We start from the raw sequence: 27,056 nt of genomic DNA on the forward strand, positions 1-27,056 counted from the left end.
CAAACACCCATAGGAGCAGAAGCACATTAAGTGTTGCCAATTTGCCATCTCTTTTCATTTATTTCATAGTAGTGATCAAACACTTACAGGAATGAGCAATCGTTGAAGATGAGTTCTCCTTGTTGGGTATCTTGGGAACCATAGACGTCAAGGAGACCAGAATTCTGGCCGGGTCCACCACCGTAGTACTCGAAGATGATCACATAGCGTCCTGCTCGGTCGATGGGGAGATCGATGCCATAGATGTTCTACGATGGGATGGGACATGAATAAAGGAGTATAAACATAATGAAAGGCTGCACAACATTGTATATTTGGGCGTAATCATCATCATCATCATCACCATCATCACAATCAGTATTCATGATTATAATCTTCATCACCATCTTTATAATAATTATCATCACCATTATCACCTTCATCATCATCAGCATTATCATCATCTTTGTTGTCGTGCTTGTCATCATCAGTATCATCCACGAGGCCATTCTAATCTCATCACCAATGTTACCTTCCATCATTATCATCATCATCACCATCAACATCTATCTCCCTCATCATCATCATCATCATCATCGCCATCATCACCTTCATCATCATTAAAATCACCACCACCATTATCATCACTATCATCGTCATCATTGTCATCACTATCACCCACAAGGCCATTCTAATCTCATCACCAACGTTACCTACCATTCATCCTCATCGTCATCATCATCATCACCACCATCAACATTACCATCTAATATAATAATAATAATAATAATAATGTGGTTCTTATATAGCGCATTTCAGACCTGAAAGGACTCTCAATGCACTTTACAAAAATAAAAATTATACAATATAAGGAATTACTTAGAATAACAATTGGCAACAGCAACATTAATCAGTTACATACATGTATGGCATAAGTATTTGGAAAGGCCTATCTCCCTTATAATCACAATCATCATTATCATCATCATCATCATCATCACTATCATCATCATTACCATCATCACCATCATCACCATCACAAGACCATACCTGGTTAACATCGACAAGGGCCATGCTATCCAAGCCCAGTTCCTGCATAATGAGATCATCTCCAAACCTCTGGACCGGGTAGCGTCCTCCGCCACCATCAACTGAATAGCCGTCAACACCAGGAGCTACGTAGAACTGGTCCACCTCGGGAAAGACATAGAAGTTACATCTGTTGGAAGACACACAATAATAATAATAATAGTAGATGGATGGCAGGACGGATGCAATAAAAGTGATAAATACATGGCTTACTATGAAACAAATACTAAATGTCAGAAATCTATAGATATTAGAAGTTTGTCTCAGGAGTTTTAAAAGTAGGTTATTTTGTTTATTCTCTTTTCTTTCCTCTGAGGGCGGTGATTTGTTTACCATGTATAAGTAAAGATATCACATAAGAGGTTATTCAAAATTTACGAAATATTTGATTCATTGATGGATCCCATGAGCAGGGAAGAATAAGAATTGTTTAGTCAAACTATAAAGTGAAATCACAAGAATACTATGTGTTAAAACGGGATTGTAATCAATTTAAATAAAACATTCGTAGATCAATCTCTCAGGATTAACGCAAAGGAGCGAGGTCAACAAAAGGACTCAACTTGCACGTATGTATTATGAAATGCACAAATTTCCATGACTTGACCCCCACCTCGCACATGAGAATATATAAAATGTAACATAAATCTTTAAAGCAGAAACGATCGGATAGTGCCATCTCTAGTCCTCAACTACACATCCTGTGCACGTATCCTGACCCATTATGCTAGTGTAGTCTAGTAATATAGACCCAGTTGAATGATAACATGCTAATTAACTACTCAACACATTTATATCGCAATAATTATGTTACCAAGTAGCAAAACAATTACTTTTCGTCTCAAAACATTTTCATTTTTTTCTATACATATACAATTATAGGTCAATATATTCTCTTTGGTATTAGTAGATATCTGAAAACGTATATTTCAAGACTATGTATTTATAACACACAGTCAATGAGAGACCACACACAGTTCACTCCCCCTTTATTATAATTGAGATATTCTAACCTTTGCTGAGGAGTACCGACGATGCAAGGCTCGGTCGTATGCTCTTGAAGAATGGTTGCCTCGTAGAAGTCAGATGGAAGAAGAACAACATAATCCTGTTCAATTTGGAAAGAATGAAAAAAAATATATAAATGAGTAATACACGAGTCAGAAAATTCAAAATATAGAATTTTACAATAACACCCTCTTGATGTAAAAGGAATTAAATAAATTCTTTGTGGCAGGCAGAATGTTTAAGTGTAAATAAGCTGTAAATAGCACATGAAAGAATGCAGACTGCAACTATCAAACTCGACACACATAATAAAATTTGCAAGAATCTTAACTCCGGAGGGGGCAGACAAAACAAGAAGACAAAGATTTGTCCTGTTTGTTATGACCCTAAGAGGAAAAGTTACTTACATGAAGATAAACAGAAATTCAGAGTTGGTAGGAGAATGAGTAACCAATTTGCTGAGGAATTTACCTCAACTTGAAAGGAAAAGTCAATAAATGGCATTTAATACCTCGATACAATAGCTATCTGCAAAACGGTCACAAATAAAGGTTTTATTGAAGTAAAACTGGGAATGAAATTATGATTTCACAATAAAATAAATTCTTAAGTTGGTTGTGCAGTCAAAAAGTGAGAGACTTACGATAAGGATGCCCTCTGGTGCCTCGATGGCGACAATCCATGAGCCGGGATTCAGCACAAAAGGTTTGATGACTCCGCTTCCCTCGACAGTCACGAACTGAGGATTGACCGTGCTGACGAAGATGATACCACTGCTCTGCTCAGAGGCTTGAACTGAAAATGAAATATGAATATTCATTAGGTATTTACAATTATCAATTTATGAATAATACTCTATAAACACACATACAAATGTTGTCTGAGTTGGGGAACATTTTGGTTTCCCCATGACTTCTATGGTAAAAAAAATACATAAACAGTGTAATCAATTTAATGCAGGTAGGCATATACATGTATGTGGTATTTCCAATAGAACAATACATGATGAAAAGATAAGTTCCCAGTATCGATCCCTGAGGAACACACCTTGTGATGGGTCAGCAGGTGTAACAGTCATCCTGCCTCGGGTTGGTCCACCGGCATTGGGGTAGTAGTATCGCAGGATGATTCGGTAGATGCTTGGGGATTCAACAGTGACTGGAATACGGATTTCAGGCTGTAAGAACAATTCACATAAATTCATAATTAAAATAATGCAATCCCAACAAGTCTTGTTTTGTCTTTTTCAAACCACAACCTACTGAAACCAGTCAAAATGAAAGCTCTTGGGTAGATGCAGCTATAATTGAAAGAAATCTTGATTAACCATGAGAGTTACTTCATTCATCCGACCACATTTACATTATATGCATGATATTCTCAAAATGATTTGTGCTTCATATGAAAAGGTGTATTGCAGTCAAATTATCATGGCTCGGGTGGTTCAAGAAGTGAAGTAAAATGGCAAAATATGGGAGAATAGGGCTTACAAAGAAGTTGATTATTTTAAGAAATCACACAAAAGAAATGAATTCATTACCTGTATAGCAGACATGATGGCATAGCCAAGGTAAGAGAAGCCTGGGAACTCAAACCCATCGTAACCAAAGCGGACGCGACGGCCATTGGGTGTGTATCCATCCTCGGCCTCAAACTTCATCTGGTGAAGGTCCGGTACAAAGTGATTGGCTTCAGGCCTGGTGAGAAAACAGATATATTATATATCCAATTTCAAATTCAAATTTTGAAATTTCAAAATTAAAAAGTTAAAAAAGAAATTAAAAAAAACGAAATTTGAAAACTTCAATATTTTACTTTCATGTTCCAGTTCAAATCATAATTTTAATTCATTCAATTTCTAATTTTGATTTCAATTCAAACAACAATGGTCATTCCGATTTAGATTCAATTACAATTTCATTTCATTTACCCTAACTCGACCAGGCTCATCATCTCAGAGCTGCCAACCTGAACAAGAACATTTCAGTATTTCAAAAGCTGAAAATCAGTATTTTCTAAGAAATACCATAGGACAACAACATAAACTTTAGAAATTTGTTAAGGCCTGGTAAGAAAACAGATATATTAATATATATCCAATTTCAAATATCAAATTCAAATTTAAAAATTTCATAATTCAAATATCGATTCCTTTAAATGTATCTGCATTCATTTTCTGTTTTTGAATTCATGTCAAACATGATGACCAATTCGACTTAGATTCAATTTCATTTTCATCAATCTTAACTAGGCCTGCTTCATTATCAATTCAGAGCTGCCCATGTGGACAAGAACATTTCAGTATTTTAAAAGCTGAATATCAGTATTATTGGCACCATTTTTCTAAGAAATACCATAGGACCACATAATAATGGCACTGAAAATCAGTATTTTGCGTGGAACCATCAGTGTCATTCTCATTTTTTTAGTACTAAATACTGAAAGTCAGTACTAGTTAGCAGCTCTGTATCACCACCACCACCACAATTGTCACTGCCACCACCACCATAACCACAACGATCATCATTGTTGGAACTATTAAACTCAAGATAGTTTGCTTACATGTCACAAGTGACTCCGGTCACCCTAGGCCTACACACACACTGTCCTGTTTCCTTGTTGCAAGCGGCATGCACAGATCCTCCTACATCACAGTTACAGTCTGAAAAAAAAATAATAATAATAATCCACTTTTATATAGCGCTTAATACATCGGGACGACATGTCCAAACGCTTTACAGATATATTATTACCCCGGTCATCAGATTCAATCAGTCATTCCCGCACACAATGTATGCACATCCTCCACTCCCTGGGGGAGTATTCCAGTCAGTCGCCGGTGAGGCGCACACAGTACTGGACAAGCTAAAATGACTTTCACATCCTACTGGGTACCCATTTAGCACCTGGGTCGAGAGTGGCAAAGTGTGGATTAACGCCTTGCCAAAGGACGCCAGACCGAGGTGGGATTCGAACACACGACCCTCTGTTTACAAGGCGAGAGTCAGAACCACTACACCACGCCTCCTCCACCAAATACAGCAGGAAGTTATGATGTGACAAGGCTCAGCGATTCTTATAGAACTTTGTCACATTTTCTTAACCCTGTACTATTGCTAACCCCATACTATCGATAACCTATGTGCTGTCCTTAACCCCGTACTACAATTTTTCCTTTTCTCACAGGCCAAATTTTCTGCCTAACCCTGGCTAAGGAAATGCCTGCTTTTCTCACACAAACTTCAGGAAGCCTGGACTAGTGGTAGCCATTCATGACATGCTACTCTCTGACTGGAAAAAAAAAATAATAGGCATTTATATAGCGCCACCTTTCTAGAAATATTCTATTCCGAGGCGCGATGTTATTATTATTACCCCGGCTTTAGCTCGAGCTGCCTTTCAGCGCTCAAGCATTCAAGGAATTAATCCTGCCGGGTATCCATTCACCTCACCTGGGTCGAGTGCAGCACAATGTGGATAAATTTCTTGCTGAAGGAAATTACGCCATGGTTGGGATTCGAACCCACGACCCTCCGTTTCAAAGTCAGAAGACTAATCCACTGGGCCACAACGCTCCAATAGACCAGTTCGTAGTTACATCAGGGACAATTCTGGTCAAATGACCTTTCATTTTAATATTTCATTATGATAGGCAGATTTCAAAGCAGGATATAACATGCATGTCTTACAAAACAGGATGAAGAAATTGAATTATACCAGGTGACTAGAATAGCACACCATTGAAGACTCCATGAAGGTATTTATTGCATTTCTACTTTGAATGCATATTATAGCATGTTGTACAATGTACTTGGCAAACTGCAGTGAAATACCAGTCGTGGATGCATTTTTGTTCTTTGTGGATGCAAATGAAAAACACAATTGAAAAGAATATATGAATAATCAAGACACCAAAGTTGGTGCTTATTTCATTAAATTTTAAACCACCATTCCACTTTAGTACAAATAACCTTTCTCTGATCATGCGCAGAATCTTCTGATCATGCGCAGAATGGAACTACGAACTGGCTTATAGCAATGGCTCATTTGCCCCTAGGTCACACATGGAGCACCACAGGGATCCTTGGTTGGGCCGGTTTTCTTTTTTCACAGTAATCCTAAACCCCAGACTTTCACGCTTATCAAATTACCTTGGCAACCGATGGGGTTGCTGGCATCCAGGCGGTAGGTGCCATCTCGGCATTCATCGCAGGTTCGTCCACTGACTTGACCCTTGCAGTAACACTGACCGGTACTCTGTTTTGTCCAGAAAGAAACCAAACCAGCGAGCATTACAATTCATTCGAAATAAGTATAAAACAAGAATGTCTGAAACATAAATTTGATGAAATGTCAAAGTTTTTGGATGTACAATAAACATTATGTGACAAATGATTCCTGCAAAATATTAAGCAAAGATCCTATCCTGTCAACATATGCCCTCATGTCCTTATTTTTTTTTGCTATTTTCAGCCTTTTCAGTACTAATTTTTTTTCATGGCTTTGCCATTTCATGTTGCAAATAAACATGTGCATATATACTGTAATATAATGTGATAATGTGTTATATGTATATCTTTTTATATATTTTATTTATTATATATATTTATATAATTTTATTCATATGGAGTATGTTTTCCCCTTTAATACATAGAGTAGAATTCACTGAGCAAAATGCTGAAAATTAACTAGATTAACTGAAACCTTACCCCAAGTGTAAATGGAATAAAAAGACTTCACCCTGATATAGGGAACATAATATCACGCTATATGTAGAATATTATGAAAAATACACTTAATTGAGTAAATAAATAAGGAATGAGTTTTATGCAACATGCTAGTAAAATAGAATCCATAATTTGTAGGTAAGATGTCTATGTAAATACGGTACAAACATCTGATCAATCATTTTAACTTCTCTATGGAAATTACAATTCTTTGAGTGTTAACATACAATTAGCTGCTCACAAGTGATGTCACAAAATTTAAACTTTCAAAAGTTGTAACTATTATTATTTCATGGATATCTACCAGACCTCCATTAATGTCTCCTACAGATAATTCTTAATCAAAACAAAGTTGACTTCAGGGGGGACTGCCCCTTGAAAACAAATCTGACAAAATTCTGCCACCTTGTGTACAATCATCACAGAACATGTGAAATAATAATGACCATGAAAATATGTAAGTATGCTGGTGAAAAATCTGCCAATGTATGTGTTTATCATTTCTTGAACATTATACCCTCTTAAACAGTGAGTCGAGCAATACAAGTTTTTGAGACAGAACATAGGTGTATGTATGTGTGCAATTATAATATCATGATGCAATCACTTTTATTTTCTTTACAAATAATTCCACTCTTGGTCTTGATAGCGATAGTATGAAATAAATAGGAATGATTTCTATCACCAATGAAGGATTAATGAGAGAAAAAAAATCATCCCATTTTCTTTCCAAAAAAAAATGCCACTCTTTAGGTGATGATTTATATAAAGTATGAAATAAATAGCAAATGATTTCCATCACCAATTTCATGATTTCCGATAGAGAGAGAAACAAAACCATCGTCCCAGGGTAATACTTTTACCTCGTGAAAACAACACAATGAAAGCTAGAGGTGCATGATACAGTGACTTCTTCCGCACTTTCTTTTTCACTTCATCTTTTTCTAAATGGACTTTTCCCCCTATCATTTCCTCTAATATCATTACTGAGCTATAGAACACAAATGAAAACAAGTCTAGCAAATATCAAAAGCATGAGAATTCATATTTTTTGCAAAACTGCTCAGTGCAAAAAAGCAACAAAACTGCAGCTACTGCTTGTGCATTTCACACAATTTCCCTGTCAACCAGTGTTAAGCAAAAAAAAGGGGTGGGGGTAAAAGGGGGGGGTGGGGTAAAATGGGGGAGGGGTGGGCACAAGGAATTTGACATACCAGCTAGGATTGGAGGATGGTGGGAGTAAGGATCAACTATCTTGTGTTTTATCTTAATACAGATAACAATATTCACCAATCAAACAAGAACCTATATACAGTACAGGTTTGGGAGTCCGTCAGGGCAACTGCATATCACCAATCCTGTTTCTTTTCTAAGCACATGTAAATCTACTATGGAGTTTCAAAATACTAGACAGTTTGGATGGGGCACAAAACAGGGCATACACATAAAAACCAACTGAGACCACCATTTTGGCAATGTGCAAATAGACTGTAGGTTCTACTGAATTTAAAAAAAGAACTAAAGATTCACAAAGGAATTTAGCACAATGGGTACAGACTATGGGTAAGGTGGTAGGCAGAGGGATACCCGAAACAAGGATTTGACTACAAGTACATTTCCTTTTGAAAAATCAGTGTTGCATTGTCAACGAAAATGATAATTCTAAAAATGTTGTCCAAATGATCGAAAGCAAATTATTTTCTTGTATTTCGCTGCATTTTTAATAAACAAAGATTAAAGATAAACTTTTCTTTTCTAATCTCTACAAGTGTCACTTTTATTTTTCTTCCTCTTTTTCCGCTCTAGCTTTTTCTCTATCTCTCTCTTTGTTAGACTCAATGAATCAGGTACATGTACTTCTCCCCCTCCCCTTTAGTTATGTTCTCTACTTTTTTCTTTCTTTCTCTCCCTCTCTTTCTTTCTTTCTTTCTTTCTTTCTCTATCTCTTACCATAAATTACCATTCCATTTCTATGTCAAATTTCATGCTATCACACAGAGGACTTCTTGAGGTTTTGATTACATATGTGCAACCACGGTACAGTAATAAAGTGTGTATGTGTGTTGTGTGTTTTAGATACTTTTTCTTTAAACAAGTGATGAAATTTAACCCACCATACCAAATGATGGTTACACAAGTATATATTGATCTTGAATAATTGGAATATATATATATTTTCTTATATTTTTTACCCAAAAAAATGATGTTTTAAATTAAAATGAAATATATAACTTATCTATGAAATAATGTACATACAAACACAATACATAAAAGTAGATGTACAGTACATGTATGTGCATTATATAATAGCAGTAACTTGAAAAAATATATTTAAAAAAAAGAGAGTATAGGGAAAAAATGGGGCAAGGGCACTCGTATATTGTAAAAAAAAATTATAACTAATATTACTGAGAAATATAGAAAGGGTCAATATACAGTATTAATTATCAAAGATAAATATTTGGAAATCTAGGAAGTAGATTATTATGAATATGAGGCAAAAATATACACAAAATTTAATTCACATCACACGATGTATGTTTAAAATTTGTCAGATTGAAACAATTATTCTCCTTTATATTTCAAACTGAAAAAAACAGGCATGCAATACTTTATATTTTTTTATTAAACACAGCAAATATTCTCTTAGAAAGAAACTTTTACAATTATTTGTTTATATTTCTATGATCTACATCATCTAATAAGAGAATGAGAAGTAAGGGTAAAATTTATATGTATACGTTGGTTTTGAAAAAAAAATAGAGCTGAACACAGAAAGGTTAAATCTACACAAGTACAAAAATATACTTTTCTAAAAAGAAATTTACAAGTTTAAGTATTATTATCAATAAATCGGAATGTATGGACTTCTCAAAAATCTATTGTAAAATTAACTTCACACTTCCCTCCCTTTTGAAGAGCAAAATGTAATAAAAGATCAATTACATTTCAGTTGTTAATTCAGCACATAAGAGAGAAGTGATTAAAATTAAATTATCCATTAATCTCTTTCAAACTCAGAAATAAAGAACTAAAAACAAAATGGTTATAGTTACTTCAAAATTTGAGTAGAGTGGGAGGAGGATAAATCTAGGTAGATTATTTGAGAGTTTAGATCCTGCTCTACAAATAACATCATGAAGATGTACTTAAAATTCAAGATTGCAAAGAACTATTCATAACTTCTTATTATGAAAATATTCTAATGTAAGTTTTAGATTTCATACATGATAAAACTCTTTTTAAGTAATACCTTAAATGCAATGCATAACAAAATTATGCAAGATTGCAAATTTAAGCAAAACAAAAATAATGTCTGAAAGCAAAATATATTTGAAAAAAAAACCCAAGGGTAAACTGGCATGAAACTGGGCATGTGCAGAAAGCAACAGCAATAATTCTGCCAAGAATATCTTAATTTGGAAAAGAAAATCACCAAAAAATGCGGGTAAGGAATATAAAAAAAGGATCATTCTGAAAGACTGCACCCTCATGACCTTGGAGAATGAATAAATTCCTGTTTTATCCAAATATATCATTTGACCAGAGAGCCAAATATACGAAACGCAAAAAAAAATGAAAAACGCTAATAGCCTGCAAAAAATTATCATGACCTCTGTAGGATCCTACACATTAATTTGCAAATCTATGTAACAAGAACTTATAGCTCACATCCATATTGCTAATTCAAAATATGACCAGTAGAATGTCAAAGATTGTATTTCTTCTATCTTTAACAAAGGCAAACTAAAATTCTGAAAAAGCTAGGTTGAAATTAATTTAAAAAAGGTATTTCAAAAAGCAGAGTACTATCATCATTACAGAAATACAAACTGAAATACAGACCATCAAAAGTCATTATGCCGAGAATACCGAGGCATTCTTCAAAAACACCTTTTTGGGGAATAAATCCCTACAAGTCCAATTATCTAGAAGTTGATGTTGATGATTTTCAACAGGCTAACAAACTAAAAACATTATTAAAAATACAGTAATTAAAAAGGACGAGATCTATTATTATTACAGACCTCCAAACTGAAATAGAGATCGTCAAAAAATTATATAATTATAAAAAAAAAAATTTCTTCAAAATTTTCTTTAAAAAAACTACCTTATCACTATGTTGATGTTTAGCAGGGGAGTCTTTCATGGGGCACGTTCTCAGTGATTTTCACTGACAAATTTGCCCAGAGCCAATCAGATGCAAGGATTTCAGTAGCTTATAACAAATCCTGTTTTCCTCATGGCGTGAAATTCTTCCCAAAGGAGAGGGGGTGCAGTTAATCAAAACAGGGAGATACATCGTAGTATTGACAAACAATACACACAAGTAAAGATATACATATAAAGGGGGGAATATCATAGAACAGTGCAAGAGATATAGTAACAAGGTTTGACAGGGTCAAAGGTCAGTTATATATCTACAGGTCAAGGGTCAACATTGATTGTATTACCTTGTGCCACGGCGCATGGGCCTGGAGACGAAATTGTTAGCAAAGAACAACGGACAAAATTAAAGACGTGAAAACAAGACAGAGATATCAAGCCTCTCAAAAAAGATTTGGCAACTCAAGTTTGATTATTTTGGTCGTGGCAGGACCTTTAGAGTAATTGGGCATGTGATTGTTCCTGTTACAATTGAAGCCAATACTGTGTGATATGTCAGGTATGGAATTTTCACATCATTTATCACAGAAAAGATGAAGAGCTTGGATTGCACCATGGACAAGAGCATGGTACTATATTGAAAGATAAACATGCATTAATGGTTGAAAACGGCTTCCGATTCTTCAATAAACTGTGCAGTGAAATGATTTGTACATGTAACTCAAGAATTTTTTTTGTAAACTGTAACTTGCTATAAATTTTGGCCGTCCCCTTTCAGTTCCAAATAACAGTAAAAAAAAAAATTAATGCCAAGTCCAAAGCATCCATGTACATGTACATTGAAAAGTTGCAATATTCACTTTCCTTTTTCCAGTTGTGTATTACCATTCTTGACAGAAAATGGTCATTGAGCAGTTCACTGCATAACAAAAGAAGGACTCCATTTCATGATTATAGTAACTTTGCCATTATGCTATCAAATCTTAATTATGATTGGCTGCTCTACAATTCTTAACGTGACAATTGCAAAAATTCCATAATTGTATTGTGAAAAAGGTATCTATTTCTGAAAATTTCTGCTTTAGACCATGCCCCTTTTTTAATAGTCTACTGTCCACAGTCCTGCTCATATATGAAGGAATGAATAGGCCTATTAAGGTATGAAGATTTTGCACAGAACCAAACCCAAAATATTTCTGGCTTCATAGTCATCGGGTTCAATGATCATTCCATTTTGACAGAGATAGGTGTAAAATCCATCTAACTTTTGGTTACAAAACTTTTTGAGAGGCTTAGCCAACGTGAATTCGACATATAAAAGTTTCTTTATGATGAGAATAAAAAGAAACTGCTCCTGCTAATCGTAATGGTGCTTCGTGTAAAAAAAAAAAAAGCTCAGTGCTGTAAAGGAGACAAAATGTTAAGTAACAAAAACAACATAAAAAGGGGAAAATACAAACATTTTTCAAATTTTAACATATAATTCTAAAAACTTGGGAAGTAACAGAACAAAGAGAAAAAGGACAAAAATACCAAAACAGATATCTTCACTAATTAGTATAAAACACTACTGTTATTATGCCCTATCATTATACCACCATGAAATGATGCCGTCTGCCCTGCATCTAACCATTTTGTCTAATAGCGCGCATACTTGTTTCCACGTCAACGGCATAATCAGCATTTTTTAAATGCTCATCATAAATGCACTTCTCCAGAGTGCTTTTTGTGCTTCTTTATTAAGAATCAATAAAGCTGCAGTGCATATACTGTACATTAGGCCAGGGAGAAACTGGAACCATGATTCTAATGTTTTATCATATGTGCAAAAATGATGGTACATTGATTTGTTTCCCCAAACCGTTTTTTGGAGAAACGCTATTTAAACGCACATTTTTTAATTCATAAATTTCTAATTTCAGACGATATCGTTGATGGCAGTAAGTGACGGGGCTTGAAAATTAAAAATCCTGCTTTTCAAACATTATGCATCATAAGTGAAATATAGCTCAATGCAACATATACAGGCATCAACACTGATCATCAATAATTTTTTGTTAAAAGCGTAAAGAAAAACCCACAATCGATGCTAAAAATAATATTGACTGTGCCTTGAACAAAGAAAAAAATCTTCAGGAATAATTATGACATACATGTAAACACAAAAAGTGACCATAGCTTGAAATACAGTTAAAGTTGGTCCAGGAATATTTGTAAATCAATTTCTCAATACATTTAAAAAGGAGGTATCCTGGTAGTAAATATAAATCCTGGATACAATGGAGATTTCTGGGAAAACAGTGAAAAGGGGCAAAAATTAGTCTGAAATTACTGGGATCAGGGATAAAACTTAATAATGGGGGAACTGGTTTTAATGATGACAAAATTGGATCGGAATTCTTGAGTAGAATACTACAAAATAAGAAATCTTATTACAATGTTGGACTCCAATATTCTGCACAGAAAATTCAATTAGGATTATGCCGTTGGAAAAGGCTTATCCGCCCAGAGGTTTTAAAACCTTGTATCTCATTCAAAAATTGATAGACAGCCTCAGAAAAAGTGTTATTTTAGAGTTATAATGTAGGTAGCAACCTTCTTTTGCCTTGAAGAATTTTCTCCAGAAAAGCAGACTGTTTTCAGACATTATGAGGTTGCGACCATTACCATATTGCTAGATACAGTCTTTTGTGAGATGCCCTCAAAATAATAAAATCTTAGGATTTGGGATGCGGTCGAGGCCGGCCCAGAGGCCACATCCTGACGGCCTCAGCCCTGGCCCGAGTCACGTGTACATAATCTATGGGAGAAGGTTTCTCCAGCGGCCTCCGGAAGTAACGGACTCGACTAAATCCCTGCTTTGGATACAAGGTTTTAAAAGCCCACTGACAACGTGAACAGATCCCTTCATCGGGGCAAAGGGGATCATTAGTGTGGAACTTTTACCTGCCTGTAGGGAATACTTACAATGTCACAGATGGCCATTCCTCCTACAGTTCCAGCTAGGTTGCAGTTGCAGTCCTCGCAGCCGTAGGGGTTACTGATCTCAAGGTTCCAGTATAGGGGCTTACAGGTGTCGCAGGTGCGTCCCATCACGTTGTCCTTACACAAGCAAGCACCCTATCAAATTAAAATAATTACAATGTGACTTTATTATACAAATAATAAATACCACCAACATGGTCTAAATTTATTGACCCTAAATGACCCTGACCTTGATCAGGTAGGATGTTCAGTGATACTTGATTACTCTTTTGTGCAAGTTTCAAGGACTAGATCCATATACTTTTAAAGTTATAATGACATTTCAAAGACTGAATCTTTTTTATGATCTTGATTCCCCCAACATGGTCAAATTACATTGACCCTAAATAAACTTTGACCTCAGTCATGTAACATGAAATTCAGGCAGAGTATAAAATGATACTTGATTACTTTCATGTCTAAGTTTCAGGATCTAGATCCATATACTTTGATGACATTTAAAAAACTTGACCCTTGTTAAGATTTCAATGTCGACGACACCGCCACCGCCGATGTCGGAAATGCGGCGCCTATAGTCTCGCTCTGCCATGCAGGCGAGACAAAAAGAATTACGATGAAGACGTACCCCGGTGGCGGATCCGCAACCTCCCAGAGGCTGTCCAGGAACGTCAATGACGCCCGCAGGGTCGCAGTTGCATTCCTCACAGTTGGGGTAGTTATAGAATCCATCACCGCACTGCTGGCACATCCTCCCCTGGAAGTTGGGACGGCAGGAGCACTGACCAATGACCTGGTCGCACAGGACGTTGAAGGAGCCGTAGCGATCACAGTTGCATGCTGGGATAGATCACAAGGTATTTGAAAAGAGGTGAGTTTGGGTGCACATGTTACTGCTCAGCTCAGATTTTTTGAATAACTGTGTACATTTAGGGGAGAGAAGAAATTATTCAATTTCATGTACACCTTACCAAAGAAAACAATTTACAAGATTATGCAGCAATACAATGCCAAACTTAGAATAAAGATTCACATGGTTTTTAGAAAGTTAATTCTTCCAATGCTCATATAGCCATAATCTATTGTTCTTTATTTCAAAACCTTTATTCTGTTTTAATCATTAAAATCAATGAAGTGAGTTAGATTTTTCTCTAACATAAAATGCATCTGTTCTATAACCATTTCTTCTTTAGGAAATGCTTTCTTTTTTATATTTTTATTATGGGGGGATGAAAAATCGTGGTTTAGAATGAATTTCCAAATGTTCTAAACTTACACAACTTCTACACTGATCAGTTCCTATTAGTGCACTTAATGAATGCATTTCCAAAGTAAAAAGTATCAAAATAAGAGAAAGACATTCTTTTATTTTTAAGAGCATTTGACCTCATGCCCCAAAGTTCCTTGACCTCATCCCAAAAGTTCCTTGACCTCAAGTATACTTACGTTCACAGGCAGGGTACTTGTAGTATCCGGCAGAGCACTGGTCACACTTGAGTCCACCAAAGTTGCTCTCACAAGGGCACTGTCCAGAATCATCACACTGACCATTGAAAGAGCCAGTCAGGTCACATTCACATGCTACAAAGGTCAAGGGTCAAAGGTCAATAAAGTTGCATGAAAAATAGATATGAAACTGTTAAATTCTTGTTCTACATATCATTTTGCTTTGTTTATTCTGGATTATTGCTTGTTTTCAGCATTGCAATATCTTCAAGGCCAACATTTTCTATAAATATCAATTTAAAACTGCTATAATTAGGAAATGATAGAATATATTAAACATTCTCTACCATACAGAAATATCTTGAGTGTATTAAAACAGGGTATTCATTCATTTTTCCTAGAACAATTAAGGTCCATAAACCACAAAGAAATAATACATTTGATTTCACTAAAAATGAAATTGCAGTGACTTAGAAAATCAAAAAAATGTTACCATAGCTACAGTCCGACCTCTCTTATCTGGCCTCCCCTTATCCAGATCTCTCTATTATCCGGACGCACACTTGTCGAGAATTTTTTTTTTTTTCAATTCAATCCAATCTAGTACATGAGGAAATGAGATTGCAATCTACTCTAAATCCTATATACAAACTCACTTTGATTACATATATTTTTCAATATAGTCTACCTAAAACAACATTACTTTTCATGAAAATATCTCACCCAAATCACCGAAAGAACTTAGGTAGGATAATTTTCCAGTAAATCGGGGCGCAGTGCAAACATTTCATCACGTTCTCTTTTTGTTTCCCGGGAAAAACAACACATGTCTCACTAGCTAACGCTAGGCCTCAATACGAACAGCGCCATCTATCATGTTTGAGCCTACAGTCAGTATAACAATGGCTGACATTGCGAAGCTGCGATACCCGCCGCGATGATCTAATTGTAGAACTTAGTTTGACTCGCATTCTCTTTCTTTCGAGTTATGCTCGATTTATACCTCAATCATTTTATCAGGTAAATTATCCAACAGTTTTGGCCATCGTTCGATTTCATTTCTGTAAAAATACCGCCTATAATTTGCACTGACACTGCAGTGAATACTGTCTGTACGCCCACTACAAATACAATAGATAACGTGTAGCTACCGCCGTTTCGGGGATCGAGGCAGCAGCTGTGTGTATTTAATATTGGGTCTCCCAGATCCGGATAAATCCCTTATCCGGATTGGTGCTGGTCCCAACATGTCCGGATAAGAGAGGTCGGACTGTACACCTATATATCAAGGACCCCTGAACTGAAGAAAAGAAATGACAATATCTCACAAAAAAATGATCTCTAGTATCCAGTTGAACTTGACCATAAAGACTTAATTCAATGTCCACCTAGAATGATGTTTACACACAAGGTTTACCTCCTTATAAGTTATTTCTTTGGTTTCAAGAGCAATCTTCATATATCAAACACTACCATGTACTTACAAGCACAATGACATTTTTTCAAAAAGTAAGAAGACCAACTTACGCAAGCATTCTGGGTAGTTGTAGTATCCCAGAGCGCACCTGTCACACCTATCGCCACCAAAGTTCTCCCGGCAGAGGCAATCACCATTGGTCTTGTTGCAGATCTCGTCCTCGGTTCCCAACTGGCTGCAGCTACAATCTGAAATGAGCAAAGAAAAAAATTGTTATTTGGTTGGTTTGCCAATTTCATTTTTCATAAAATACATATATAAAATACATATATAAAATACACCACCGTCACCACTATCATCATCATCATCATCATCATCATCATCTTCATCTTCTTCATTTGTCATTATCATTATTATTTTTTTTTTTTTACTTGATTATATATATTATAGCAAGTTTTGGCTTGTTAGATTTTGTTCTTCTCTTTTTATATTATACTTAATTGATACTTTAATAATTTGTTATTGTCCATTCTGCTCATAATATAATTATATGGTTAAAATATGTTTCGGTTTGTCATATTTTTCAAGCATTTTTTTGCTTACTATGGCAATCCATCTTCTGCTATTAATTTTATGCTAAATGATTTATACCTGATTTATTGTCAATGTATGTTTGTTACATTTATGTTATATTATATTGTTATGTAGAAGAAAAATAAATTCAAATCAAATAAAAAATACAAGGATAGCATAACACAGATACAATGAAAAATATTAATAAGGACAATTAAGTAAACACAAACAATTTCTTTAAACATAATTAAAACTACTGGTAAACCCCTCGCCCCGTTGAAAGGGCATGTGACTTTCTCCATTCATTACTAGATTATATGAATGCATAAACAATTATGATATGGAGGATATGATATGAAAATGTGTTATATTGGGTAAATTTAGGGATTTTACAAGAAAATCTTTTGGTTATTATTCAGATAATAGACCTGTGCCATGTTTTACAAAGAGTTGCGATTGATCCGATCAACCATAACTATGGAAAGCCAGCATCGTCAACATGTAAACTGCATGTTTGTTCAAAATATTTCTAGATATGATAGATATTCATACACTCATCATCTTCTTAAAAAATTTAGTGTACATGTAGCTCTCTTTGTCTACTAAGGACATTGTGCAAATATTCCTACAGTTAAAATTATGACATTGTTGGATTTTTATATACATGTACAGGCAAGATATTCCCCTCTGAAAAAAATCTGAAAAATAGCCAAGGATCGCTAAGTCACCGACGAAGTTCGGGGCGCCCCGGTAGAGGTTACAAACTCTTGCGTAGTAAAGAAATCGAAAGTGATTTATCAAGGTGAGTCTGCATGATAGTTTCATCATTTGACTTTAAAAAGCAGTAAAAACAGGATGAGAATGTTGTTGGGCAAAGGATTTCACGTAAAAAAAAAAATCTGGGAAAAAAATTATTTACAAACATCAGAATTCCGATTTTAGTCGGGAAAATATCATGCCTGTATATACATGTAGTTGAGCTTGATCGGATCAATCGTTACTGTTTGTAAGACGGAGCCCTGATTTTTTTTTTGGGGGGGGGGGTGTTCCATGAATTTTCACCACTATAAGCTTCTTTCAAATGATGTTATCATAAAATAATTGATAGCATATAAAAAGTTTGACTGAGAGAGAGAGAGTAGAGCTTACCGTTGCAAGTTGGGAAGTTGTAGTGTCCGTCACGACAACGATCGCAGGAACGTCCATCGTAGATCTCACGGCATGAACACTGTCCATTCTCGGAGTCGCAGACGATGTCATATGAACCAATGGTGTTGCAGTCACATCCTATATATTCAGCAAAGTGATAATATAAATAATAGTAATAATACTACTAATAATAATATTAATAATAATAATAAAAACAATTATAATTTTCAGCCATATTTTACTGTACGAAATAGAAATTGTCCAAAAATTCATTTCGCCTAATTGATTTAAAAAAAAATGAAAATCCATATTTATTGTTCGAAATAGACATCAGAAATGAAATACTCAGAAATTTGTTTTGCCCAACTGATCGTGGGACCGGCAACCGCTGTGCAGCGCCAGATCGACGAAGCTCTAATTGTTGAACGCCAGATTGACGAGGTTTTTAATTGTTGAACGCCAAACAGGGTAGCAGCAACTCCCATTTTTTGGTCTGACGCGACCAGGGTTTGAACCCCCGACCTCCCGGTTGTGAGACGGACGCTCTACGCACTGAGTCAACATACCTGTTTTCTTATTCAGGTAGCCCTTGTTTAGTTAACACTAGGTTTACTCAAACCACATAAAATGAAAATTAAAATATATCAGAGTATGAGGTCATGTGACTTACGTTGGCATTCTGGGAATCCATAGTAGCTGAGGGCGCACAGATTGCAGTTTCGTCCTGTGAAGTTAGGCTTACAGGGGCACTGACCTCCGTTGACCTGACATACTTTGTTCTCTGTACCGTTCACATTACAGTCACAAGCTGAGGATCAAGAAATATGCATGAATTGAGAGGATGATCAATGAAATACAAAATTACACACTGATCAGTTAAAATACAGGAGAATCTGCCTTTGGGACCATGAAAATCTGCAAAAATTTGACCCAGAAGATGAAAATTTCACATGGTTGCATGCTCAATGAGAAGTTAAAGGAAGAAAGAGAGAGAAAAAAAAGAAAAGAAATACAGGGAGAGCAAGGGGAAGAAATCGGGAAAAAGAAATAATGAATCAACAAAATAAATAGAAAGAGACAGAGAAAGGGAGATTGAGTGAAAGAGGAACAAATAGTGTAAGAAGTGTGAGCATGAACTGCCAAATAATTTGTAAGCGAATTTCAGAAAAAAAAAAGAATTTGGGGGACCATAATAACAATCCAAACTTGAGAACATCTCATCAGACAGGTCCCATCTGAACAGATGGCCAAAACTGACCATTACCACCCACTGTTCACATGGAAACTTGACCACCATGCTAGATGGTGAGAAAAAGGTCAGTCTTCTTGACCAATTTCAAGCTGAACAGGTGGTGTCGTATATAGACTATCCTATCAAAATACAGTACTCTCAGTGAGATGCATAAAATAAGCAAGAGAATGCCTTTAGATGAAACTCTACGACCTATAAGGCTAATTTACACCAGCCTGATAAAAAAAAATCTGTAAATCTAGTTCACACCCACCTAAACCGTATAAATTTCTCATAGCCTTTGAGAAGCCCTATATTTCTTCATCTCTGGATGCGCATTCTCGCCTCATTATTAATAATTCTTTAATCATTTTCTGTCAGAATTTTAACAGCACTTTATTCTAACACCAGCATGAGAGACAATATTTTTTTAATTGGATAGATATAAGATCAGCATCTATTGAATGAAACTAGGCATGGTACTTACGTCTGCAGTAGGGGTAGCCGTAGTATCCCTCATTACACTCGGTGCAGTCGGGACCGGCATATTCCGGTTTGCACTCGCACTGACCGGTCAGAGGTGCACAGTTACCGGTCGACAGGATGGGGTCACACATGCAGGCTGAAATCAATACAAAAGAACAAGAGAGAACAGGTTGTCACTAAAGGAAGGGAAGAGTGAGTCAACAAAATTTACCCATAAAGATAAAAGCAATAAAAGAAAACATAATTTGAAAGAAAATTTAGAATTATTGAGTAGTTTTCGTTTCAGAGAAACTTGAGAACTGGTAAATCATAAGAAAGAATAGAATATCATGATTTTCAGTCAAGAATATTATCCATCTTAAGTTTGTTTTGTGAACCTGGAGTCTATGACTTTGAAGACAGTTTAAGCTTAGAGAACCAATCTCGCCTAGCACTTGTGGTAACTTTTAATAATAACAAGTAATAACTTTTGGTTTCCTCATTTTTAACATTTCAAGTTGTTCCATATAGAGTTGAGAATATCCTTTTTTTTAATATCGCATCACTACTGAAATCTCTGAATTACAATTCCTGCAAAGTTTAAATACATTGATATTCAGATTCATCTATACTCACGTTGGCAGACATCGTAGTCCGACTGCTTCCTGCCCTCAGGCCTGAAGAAGCCAGGCTTACAAAGATGGCAGTTGACACCCATGGTGTTGTGCTGGCAGTTCTGGCAGACTCCGCCGCCTTCCATGTTACCGTTGATGTCCATGGATCCCCTAGAGAGGGCGACCTCCTCGTCGTAGATGCACTCGTTGGAGTGGCTGTGGCAGTTGCAACCTGGAAATGGAGTGGACATGGACTGTTGTTATTACATGGTACCCAAGAACACAGGTGAAACATTTAGGTAACAGTATACAATTATCTATATAAGGGGAACTGTTCTAACATGCTAATCCATCCAACAGTATTTTGGCGTTCTTCGTGCTAAAAAGACAACAGTAATCTGGTTAGGACAGTGTTTTTCTTGAGAAGTCCAGGGGGGGGTGTTTCACAAAGATTTAAGTATGACTTAGAGTCGCACTTAAATACCGAGCTGCGTATGATATGAATGGCTTGAATGCATTGTTCAGATCGTGTCATGAGGACGCGCACTAGTGCGTATCTATCAATAAGATCGCGCGTAGCATATCATGTACGCGTCGGCAATTAAGTGCGACTTAAGTCATACTTAAATCTTTGTGAAATACCCCCCAATATTCTTGGAAAATGCTGACCAGTGTTGGGTTAGAGTCCAGGTGGGTGTTTCATAAAGTTGTTTGTAAGTTAAGAACGACTGGTAAACCTTTCTTACGCACAAATAATCACCAATAAACATTTAATGGTGAATATCATTTACCACAAGAAAGGATCACCAGTCATTCTTAAACAACAGCTTTATGAAACGACCCCCAGGTTTATATTTAGCAACCAAATGCAGAAGTTCTATGATAGCTAAGTCAATGTAACCTAGGCATACATTATGGTTTACACGAAGCTGACTCACGTTCACATACGAAGGGGTTGCTGTAGGAAGACGTCCTCCAGGCCTTCTGCACGTAACCGGGACAGCACGTCTCGCACTCCGACCCGCAGGTGTTGTGCTCACAGCGACACACCTGTTTGTTGCTAACGTCGTAGGCCGGCAGGTCACAGTAGGTGGCATGGCCGTTACATGCACATCGCCCTCCAATGGTGATGTCTTTGATACTGTAGTAGTACTAGAAAGATCGGAACAGAGAGCAAAGGTGGATTATACCACTTAATAATTTCTTATGCAACAGCTAAACAACCAAACCAATCAAGGGTTGTGTGGTATGGTGGTTAGAGCATTGGATTCATAATCACAAGGTTGTGAGTTCACATCCCAACTCTTCCACTGTCTCCACTTTGATAAAAAGGCCTGAGAGTGATATCTGTCGTCTATAACGTCAGCCACTACGACTGATTGTCCAAGACGTAAACTGTTTCCTATAGGTAATTAGTTACATACCAGCAAATAATGTTATAGCATTGGTCAGATTGGAATCCATACCATGGGTGTGACTGCAGTATAAGTGATACAAGAGTAAGAACTTCTACTCTGTGCTTATTTTTTTTTTTTTCAAAAAAAAAGAAAAAGGTGAAATGTCTGATAATTTTCCCTTTTCCAACTCACTTAATACCTGAACAATTTGAAATCTTAGCTGCGAACAAGATTGCAACAAGAGTACCATGTTCCAAGCGATACTCTAGCAAACCATCTCCTCCGTTTGCAATCAACGGGTTTAGTTGCTGAGATAAGAAAAAAGGACAAAGTAACACCTACCCTTCGGGTGATGGTGGGGTCTTGGCGGGCGACGGCCATAAGATGACCGAGAAGGGTGTTGGTTCGGAGAAGCCTGATGCGGATGTGGGTAGCCTTGATCCACTCCTGGAGAGTAGAGGAATGGGGTGCTCCTGGTCGGCTGTTCACCAGAGAAACCACGATCTAGATTGAATGCAAACAAAAACCAAAACATGAGATCAAATTTTTAAAAAATGAACGCACAACACCTGTTTTTACTGCCCTTGTGTGAAGGGTTGTGCAGATAAATGTGAAATAACTTTAATTTTTATAGTACAAATATCAAATAATTTCAATGATTGAATTTCATATTGACACTTTAATTAGCATTTATACTATGAATATAAGAGTGGTTATCTCAACAAACCTTGTTAGGTTTTTGATTTGATTTGATTTGATTTGATTTATTGATTTCCGTTTCACAACATAGGCATGATAAGTATAACAAAACAAGGTCGAAAATAATGCAAGACGTAATAAAATATACATAACATAATCTTAGATTTAAGGAACACAATTCAATAAATAAAATTACCTAGTATGACAATTGTATTTTAAGGTAAAACGGAGGGTCTTGCCGAAAAAAGCAAAGCTTGTACAAAAGGCAAGACCCTAAATAAACTTAGTTACATTACAAAAAACAAAAAAACACTGGGTCGTAATGATATAAAGAATTTTAAGAATAAATACAATTTTGGTGCATTTTACGAAAAAAGAAGTAACTGATGTGAGAAATATTTTGTTTTATATAGCATAAGGGAGAGAGGGGGAGAAGAGGGGAGGGACAGAGAAGTGCAGGGTACATAACATAGATAGAAAGCGGGCAGCAGGAGCAGGTACTTTGGCTAGTTTCAATTTTAAGGAGAAAACAGTAATAACAAATAATATTCAGTTATTCAGCATGATCTGCTTGCAACGAGTATTGCAATATTAACATTTTTTTCAGTTTGCGTTTAAAAATATTTATATTAGGGGATTCTTTAAAATCTTGAGGCAGAGAGTTCCAGTAGGCAGGCCCGGAAAAGACAAATGAATTCTTTGCAAATAGAGTTCTTGTTAATGGGAGATGATAATATTGTCGTTGCCTTGTTGGGTAACAGTGTACGGATGCATTTTTATGGAACATATTTGAGAAAATAGTGGGGAGATCGTCCTTGCTTAATTTGAACATAAATTGACTTAGTTCGAAGAGATATATGTCACTTACTTTGAGGATGTTATTTTCAAAAAATAAGATATCAGTATGTGATCTAAAGTGTGTTTGAAAAATTATTCTTAGAGCTTTTTTCTGGAGAAGTAATATTCTATTTAGTTGTGTTTGTATTGCACATCCCCAGGCAATTATTCCGTAATTAATATATGGTAGAATAAGTGTGTAGTATAGTGTTAACAAAGTTCGAGAAGGGAGGAAATGTTTGAGTTTATTAATAATTCCAATATTTCTAGAAATTGTTTTACATGTACTATCGATATGAGGCTTCCAGGATAATTTGTTGTCGATAAGGACACCCAAGAATCTGGTAGTGGAAACATTATTAAGAACGAAATTATCAAAGAAAATACTGTCTGGTAGAGTATTGATTTTATTACTAAAAAGCATGTAGTTTGTTTTCTGGTGATTAAGCGAAAGTTTGTTGGCCTTGATCCAATCTGTAACATTTGTTAGTTCAGAATTTATGATTCTAACGAGTTGGTTGATATCATCATGGGAAAAGAAAATATTGGAGTCGTCAGCAAAAAGTATAAATGAAAGTAAATCTGATGTATTTTTTATATCATTGATATAAGTAATAAAAAGAAGTGGGCCTAGTAGGCTACCCTGGGGGACACCGCAAGTAATTGGAAGAGTAGATGAAATGTTATTATTTACTGATACAAATTGGGTCCTATCAGTGAGGTAGCTCCTGAACCACTCCAAGGCCTTCCCTCTAACTCCATAATGACGTAGTTTATGAAGAAGAATTTCATGGTTTATAGTGTCGAAGGCCTTGGAGAAGTCCAGGAAAATACCGACAGTATGAAAACTATTATCGATGGAAGTGGTGACTTTATTAATAAATGATAAAATTGCATGGGAAGTACTATGGTTTTCACGGAATCCAAATTGGAAGTTTGAAAAAATTTTGTGTAATTTGAAAAAAGCACTTGTTCTGGTATGGACAAGTTTTTCTAGAATTTTAGAAAGTGAGGTTAGTAAGGATATCGGACGATAGTTGGAAACGAGTTGGCTATCACCCTTTTTTAACAGTGGGATGACTTTGGAGATTTTCATGTTATTGGGGACCCGTCCAGTGCTAAGAGATGTGTTAAAGATATGTACTAATGGGTCAACGATGGCTGCAATAATTTTTTTAGTAGAAAGTTAGGTATACCATCGTACCCCGGGCTTTTCTTATTCTGTAGATTGCTAACTATATTTAATATTTCCATCGAATTAGTAGGATTAAAAAACATGGCATTGGGGTTAGGGTCGTCAAGGAAATCGGAAAAAGATTTGTTAGTTCGAGGAATATTTTTAGCCAAGTTGTTGCCAACATTTGAAAAATACGAATTGAACTCTCTTGTGATTATATCAGTGTCGTCTGTGATAGTATTGTTTGATTTTATTTTTGTGATTGTAGAGCTTTTTTTCTTTTTGTTCAGTACATTATTGATAATCTTCCATGTATTTTTCATATCATTTTTGTAGATGTTTAATTTAGAAGTGTAGTATTCCCTTTTGGCAATACGTAATAATGTGGTAAGGGTGTTTTTATAACAAGTGTACTTAGAACGAGAGTTTTCGCTTGGTTTAGAGATATATTTGTAATAAAGGTTATTTTTACGGTTAATAGATCGTAAGAGAGATTTAGTAATCCAGGGATGTATTGGGATCTTTTTATAATTTGATTTTCGGTTGGTAATAAGAGGAACATGGGTATCTAAAGAAGACGTTAATTTGGTTATAAAAGAATCGTAAGCTACATCAACGTCTGTGGAGTCAAAAATGGTCGACCAGTCTGTATTGTCTAAATCATTAATTAAATGGGAAATGCTATCATCGGTTATTTTACGATAGGAAGTATTATATGATTCATTCTTAAAAAGTTTATTTTTAGACAACTTCGCAAAAATTGAAAAGTGATCAGAAATATCACTAAGGACTATACCAGCTGTGGGGGTAGGGTAAGTTACATTACTAAAAATATTATCTATAATAGTTTTTATGACCACCCAGTTCCAATAATATCTGTATATTCTCTTTTTCCTTTTTTTTTCTTGTTTTATCATTGTTGTACATTGTATTTGTCATCTATTCTATACTCAGTATTGATTTTTATTGGAATTGAATAAAACATTGAATTGAAATGAATTGAAATGAATTGAAATGAACTGAATCTACTAAGCCAAGGTGATTTTGCTGCACTAGTTATAATGTAAGTGGTTAATGCTATATAAGCAAGTATAATTATCATACATTGTAAACATAACTTCATGTATATCAATGTGAAGGACAAAAGTTAATGTCAATCCACATTAAGAGTGAAAAAAATTCAATCAAATATGATTTGGAGATATGAAAGGTTAAGGTGCCATCAAGTTGATATCCACTCAATTTCTTTGAGAGGTACATGAACATAGAGTGAGATGCCATCAAGTGATGTTAAATGCCATCACTTCCCAAGTGGATAACAATCAAAGGTATTAAATAATGCCATCAAGTTTGCATTCACTCCTTTGCAAAATTGATTAAAGAATTAATCACAAAGTTACAAGATTCTTGAATCAATTGCAACTTCATGATTATGTAAAATTCAAACCTTGAGACAAAATTAATATCAAACTAAAAGATATTTTTTTCAATTGCAATCAATTCAATCATTTCTTTTTTTTTCCAAAATCATATTTTATGTCTGAATGCCTAAAAGTAAATCCTCAATAATGTTTCAGGCAGGGTTGGCGCGTTTTAAACGGTGTGTTTTAAAACATGTTTTAAAACGCGTTTTAAAACACCCGTTTTTTTTACAAAAAAAAACGTGTTTTAAAACACCGCATAGACTTGTGTGTTATAAATTTGCATGGATGTGATGTTAGATAAATGTTTTTTTTTACACTGTTATTTCTGAAGTGTATTATTTTCTTCTAACTAACTAAAACTCTTTTTCAACACCACTCCTTTTCTCCTCTTTCTCTTTCCCCTTTCTCCATTGCTTTGTCATGTTCCTCTTCTCTCTGTTCAATTGTGCACTTCAATCCATATTAAGAATATTCTCATTTTAACAAACATATCTGAGTGTTGTACTCACTTTTTGGACAGGTAAAGAAACACTATTTAAATAAGCTAAAATACATGTACATGTAATAGAACTTGAATGAAATGGAAGTGTTGCACAAGCGCAATAATATTTTACAAATTCTGTAAACCTGACATCATACTCTTGAGGTACACACAAGTTGGTGAAACTTTGCGCTTCATAAAGATGAAGAAAAGTACTTTAAACAGTATAAGATAATCAGCTAGCAAACCTTAAC

General features: G+C 35.5%; 1 protein-coding gene across 1 annotated transcript in view; it reads right to left on the reverse strand.

Annotated features, from left to right (window-relative positions):
• Positions 1-27,056, reverse strand: part of LOC129280005 (laminin subunit alpha-like) — a 127,986-nt gene that overhangs the window by 98,713 nt on the left and 2,217 nt on the right. The window contains exons 2-20 of the mRNA XM_064111744.1: positions 22,527-22,688; positions 21,726-21,939; positions 20,810-21,019; positions 20,196-20,330; positions 19,148-19,285; positions 18,478-18,615; positions 16,866-17,003; positions 15,339-15,473; positions 14,521-14,732; positions 13,878-14,030; positions 11,258-11,278; positions 6,228-6,333; positions 4,639-4,738; positions 3,617-3,773; positions 3,124-3,253; positions 2,720-2,871; positions 2,082-2,176; positions 1,030-1,198; positions 88-248 (exon numbers count right to left, since the gene is read on the reverse strand). Of these exons, the coding sequence (XP_063967814.1) occupies positions 88-248; positions 1,030-1,198; positions 2,082-2,176; positions 2,720-2,871; positions 3,124-3,253; positions 3,617-3,773; positions 4,639-4,738; positions 6,228-6,333; positions 11,258-11,278; positions 13,878-14,030; positions 14,521-14,732; positions 15,339-15,473; positions 16,866-17,003; positions 18,478-18,615; positions 19,148-19,285; positions 20,196-20,330; positions 20,810-21,019; positions 21,726-21,939; positions 22,527-22,688 (2,726 nt within the window). The remainder of the gene's footprint in view (positions 1-87; positions 249-1,029; positions 1,199-2,081; positions 2,177-2,719; positions 2,872-3,123; positions 3,254-3,616; positions 3,774-4,638; positions 4,739-6,227; positions 6,334-11,257; positions 11,279-13,877; positions 14,031-14,520; positions 14,733-15,338; positions 15,474-16,865; positions 17,004-18,477; positions 18,616-19,147; positions 19,286-20,195; positions 20,331-20,809; positions 21,020-21,725; positions 21,940-22,526; positions 22,689-27,056) is intronic.

Source organism: Lytechinus pictus, chromosome 17, assembly GCF_037042905.1.
Source record: "Lytechinus pictus isolate F3 Inbred chromosome 17, Lp3.0, whole genome shotgun sequence".
Classification (NCBI taxonomy): domain Eukaryota; kingdom Metazoa; phylum Echinodermata; class Echinoidea; order Temnopleuroida; family Toxopneustidae; genus Lytechinus; species Lytechinus pictus.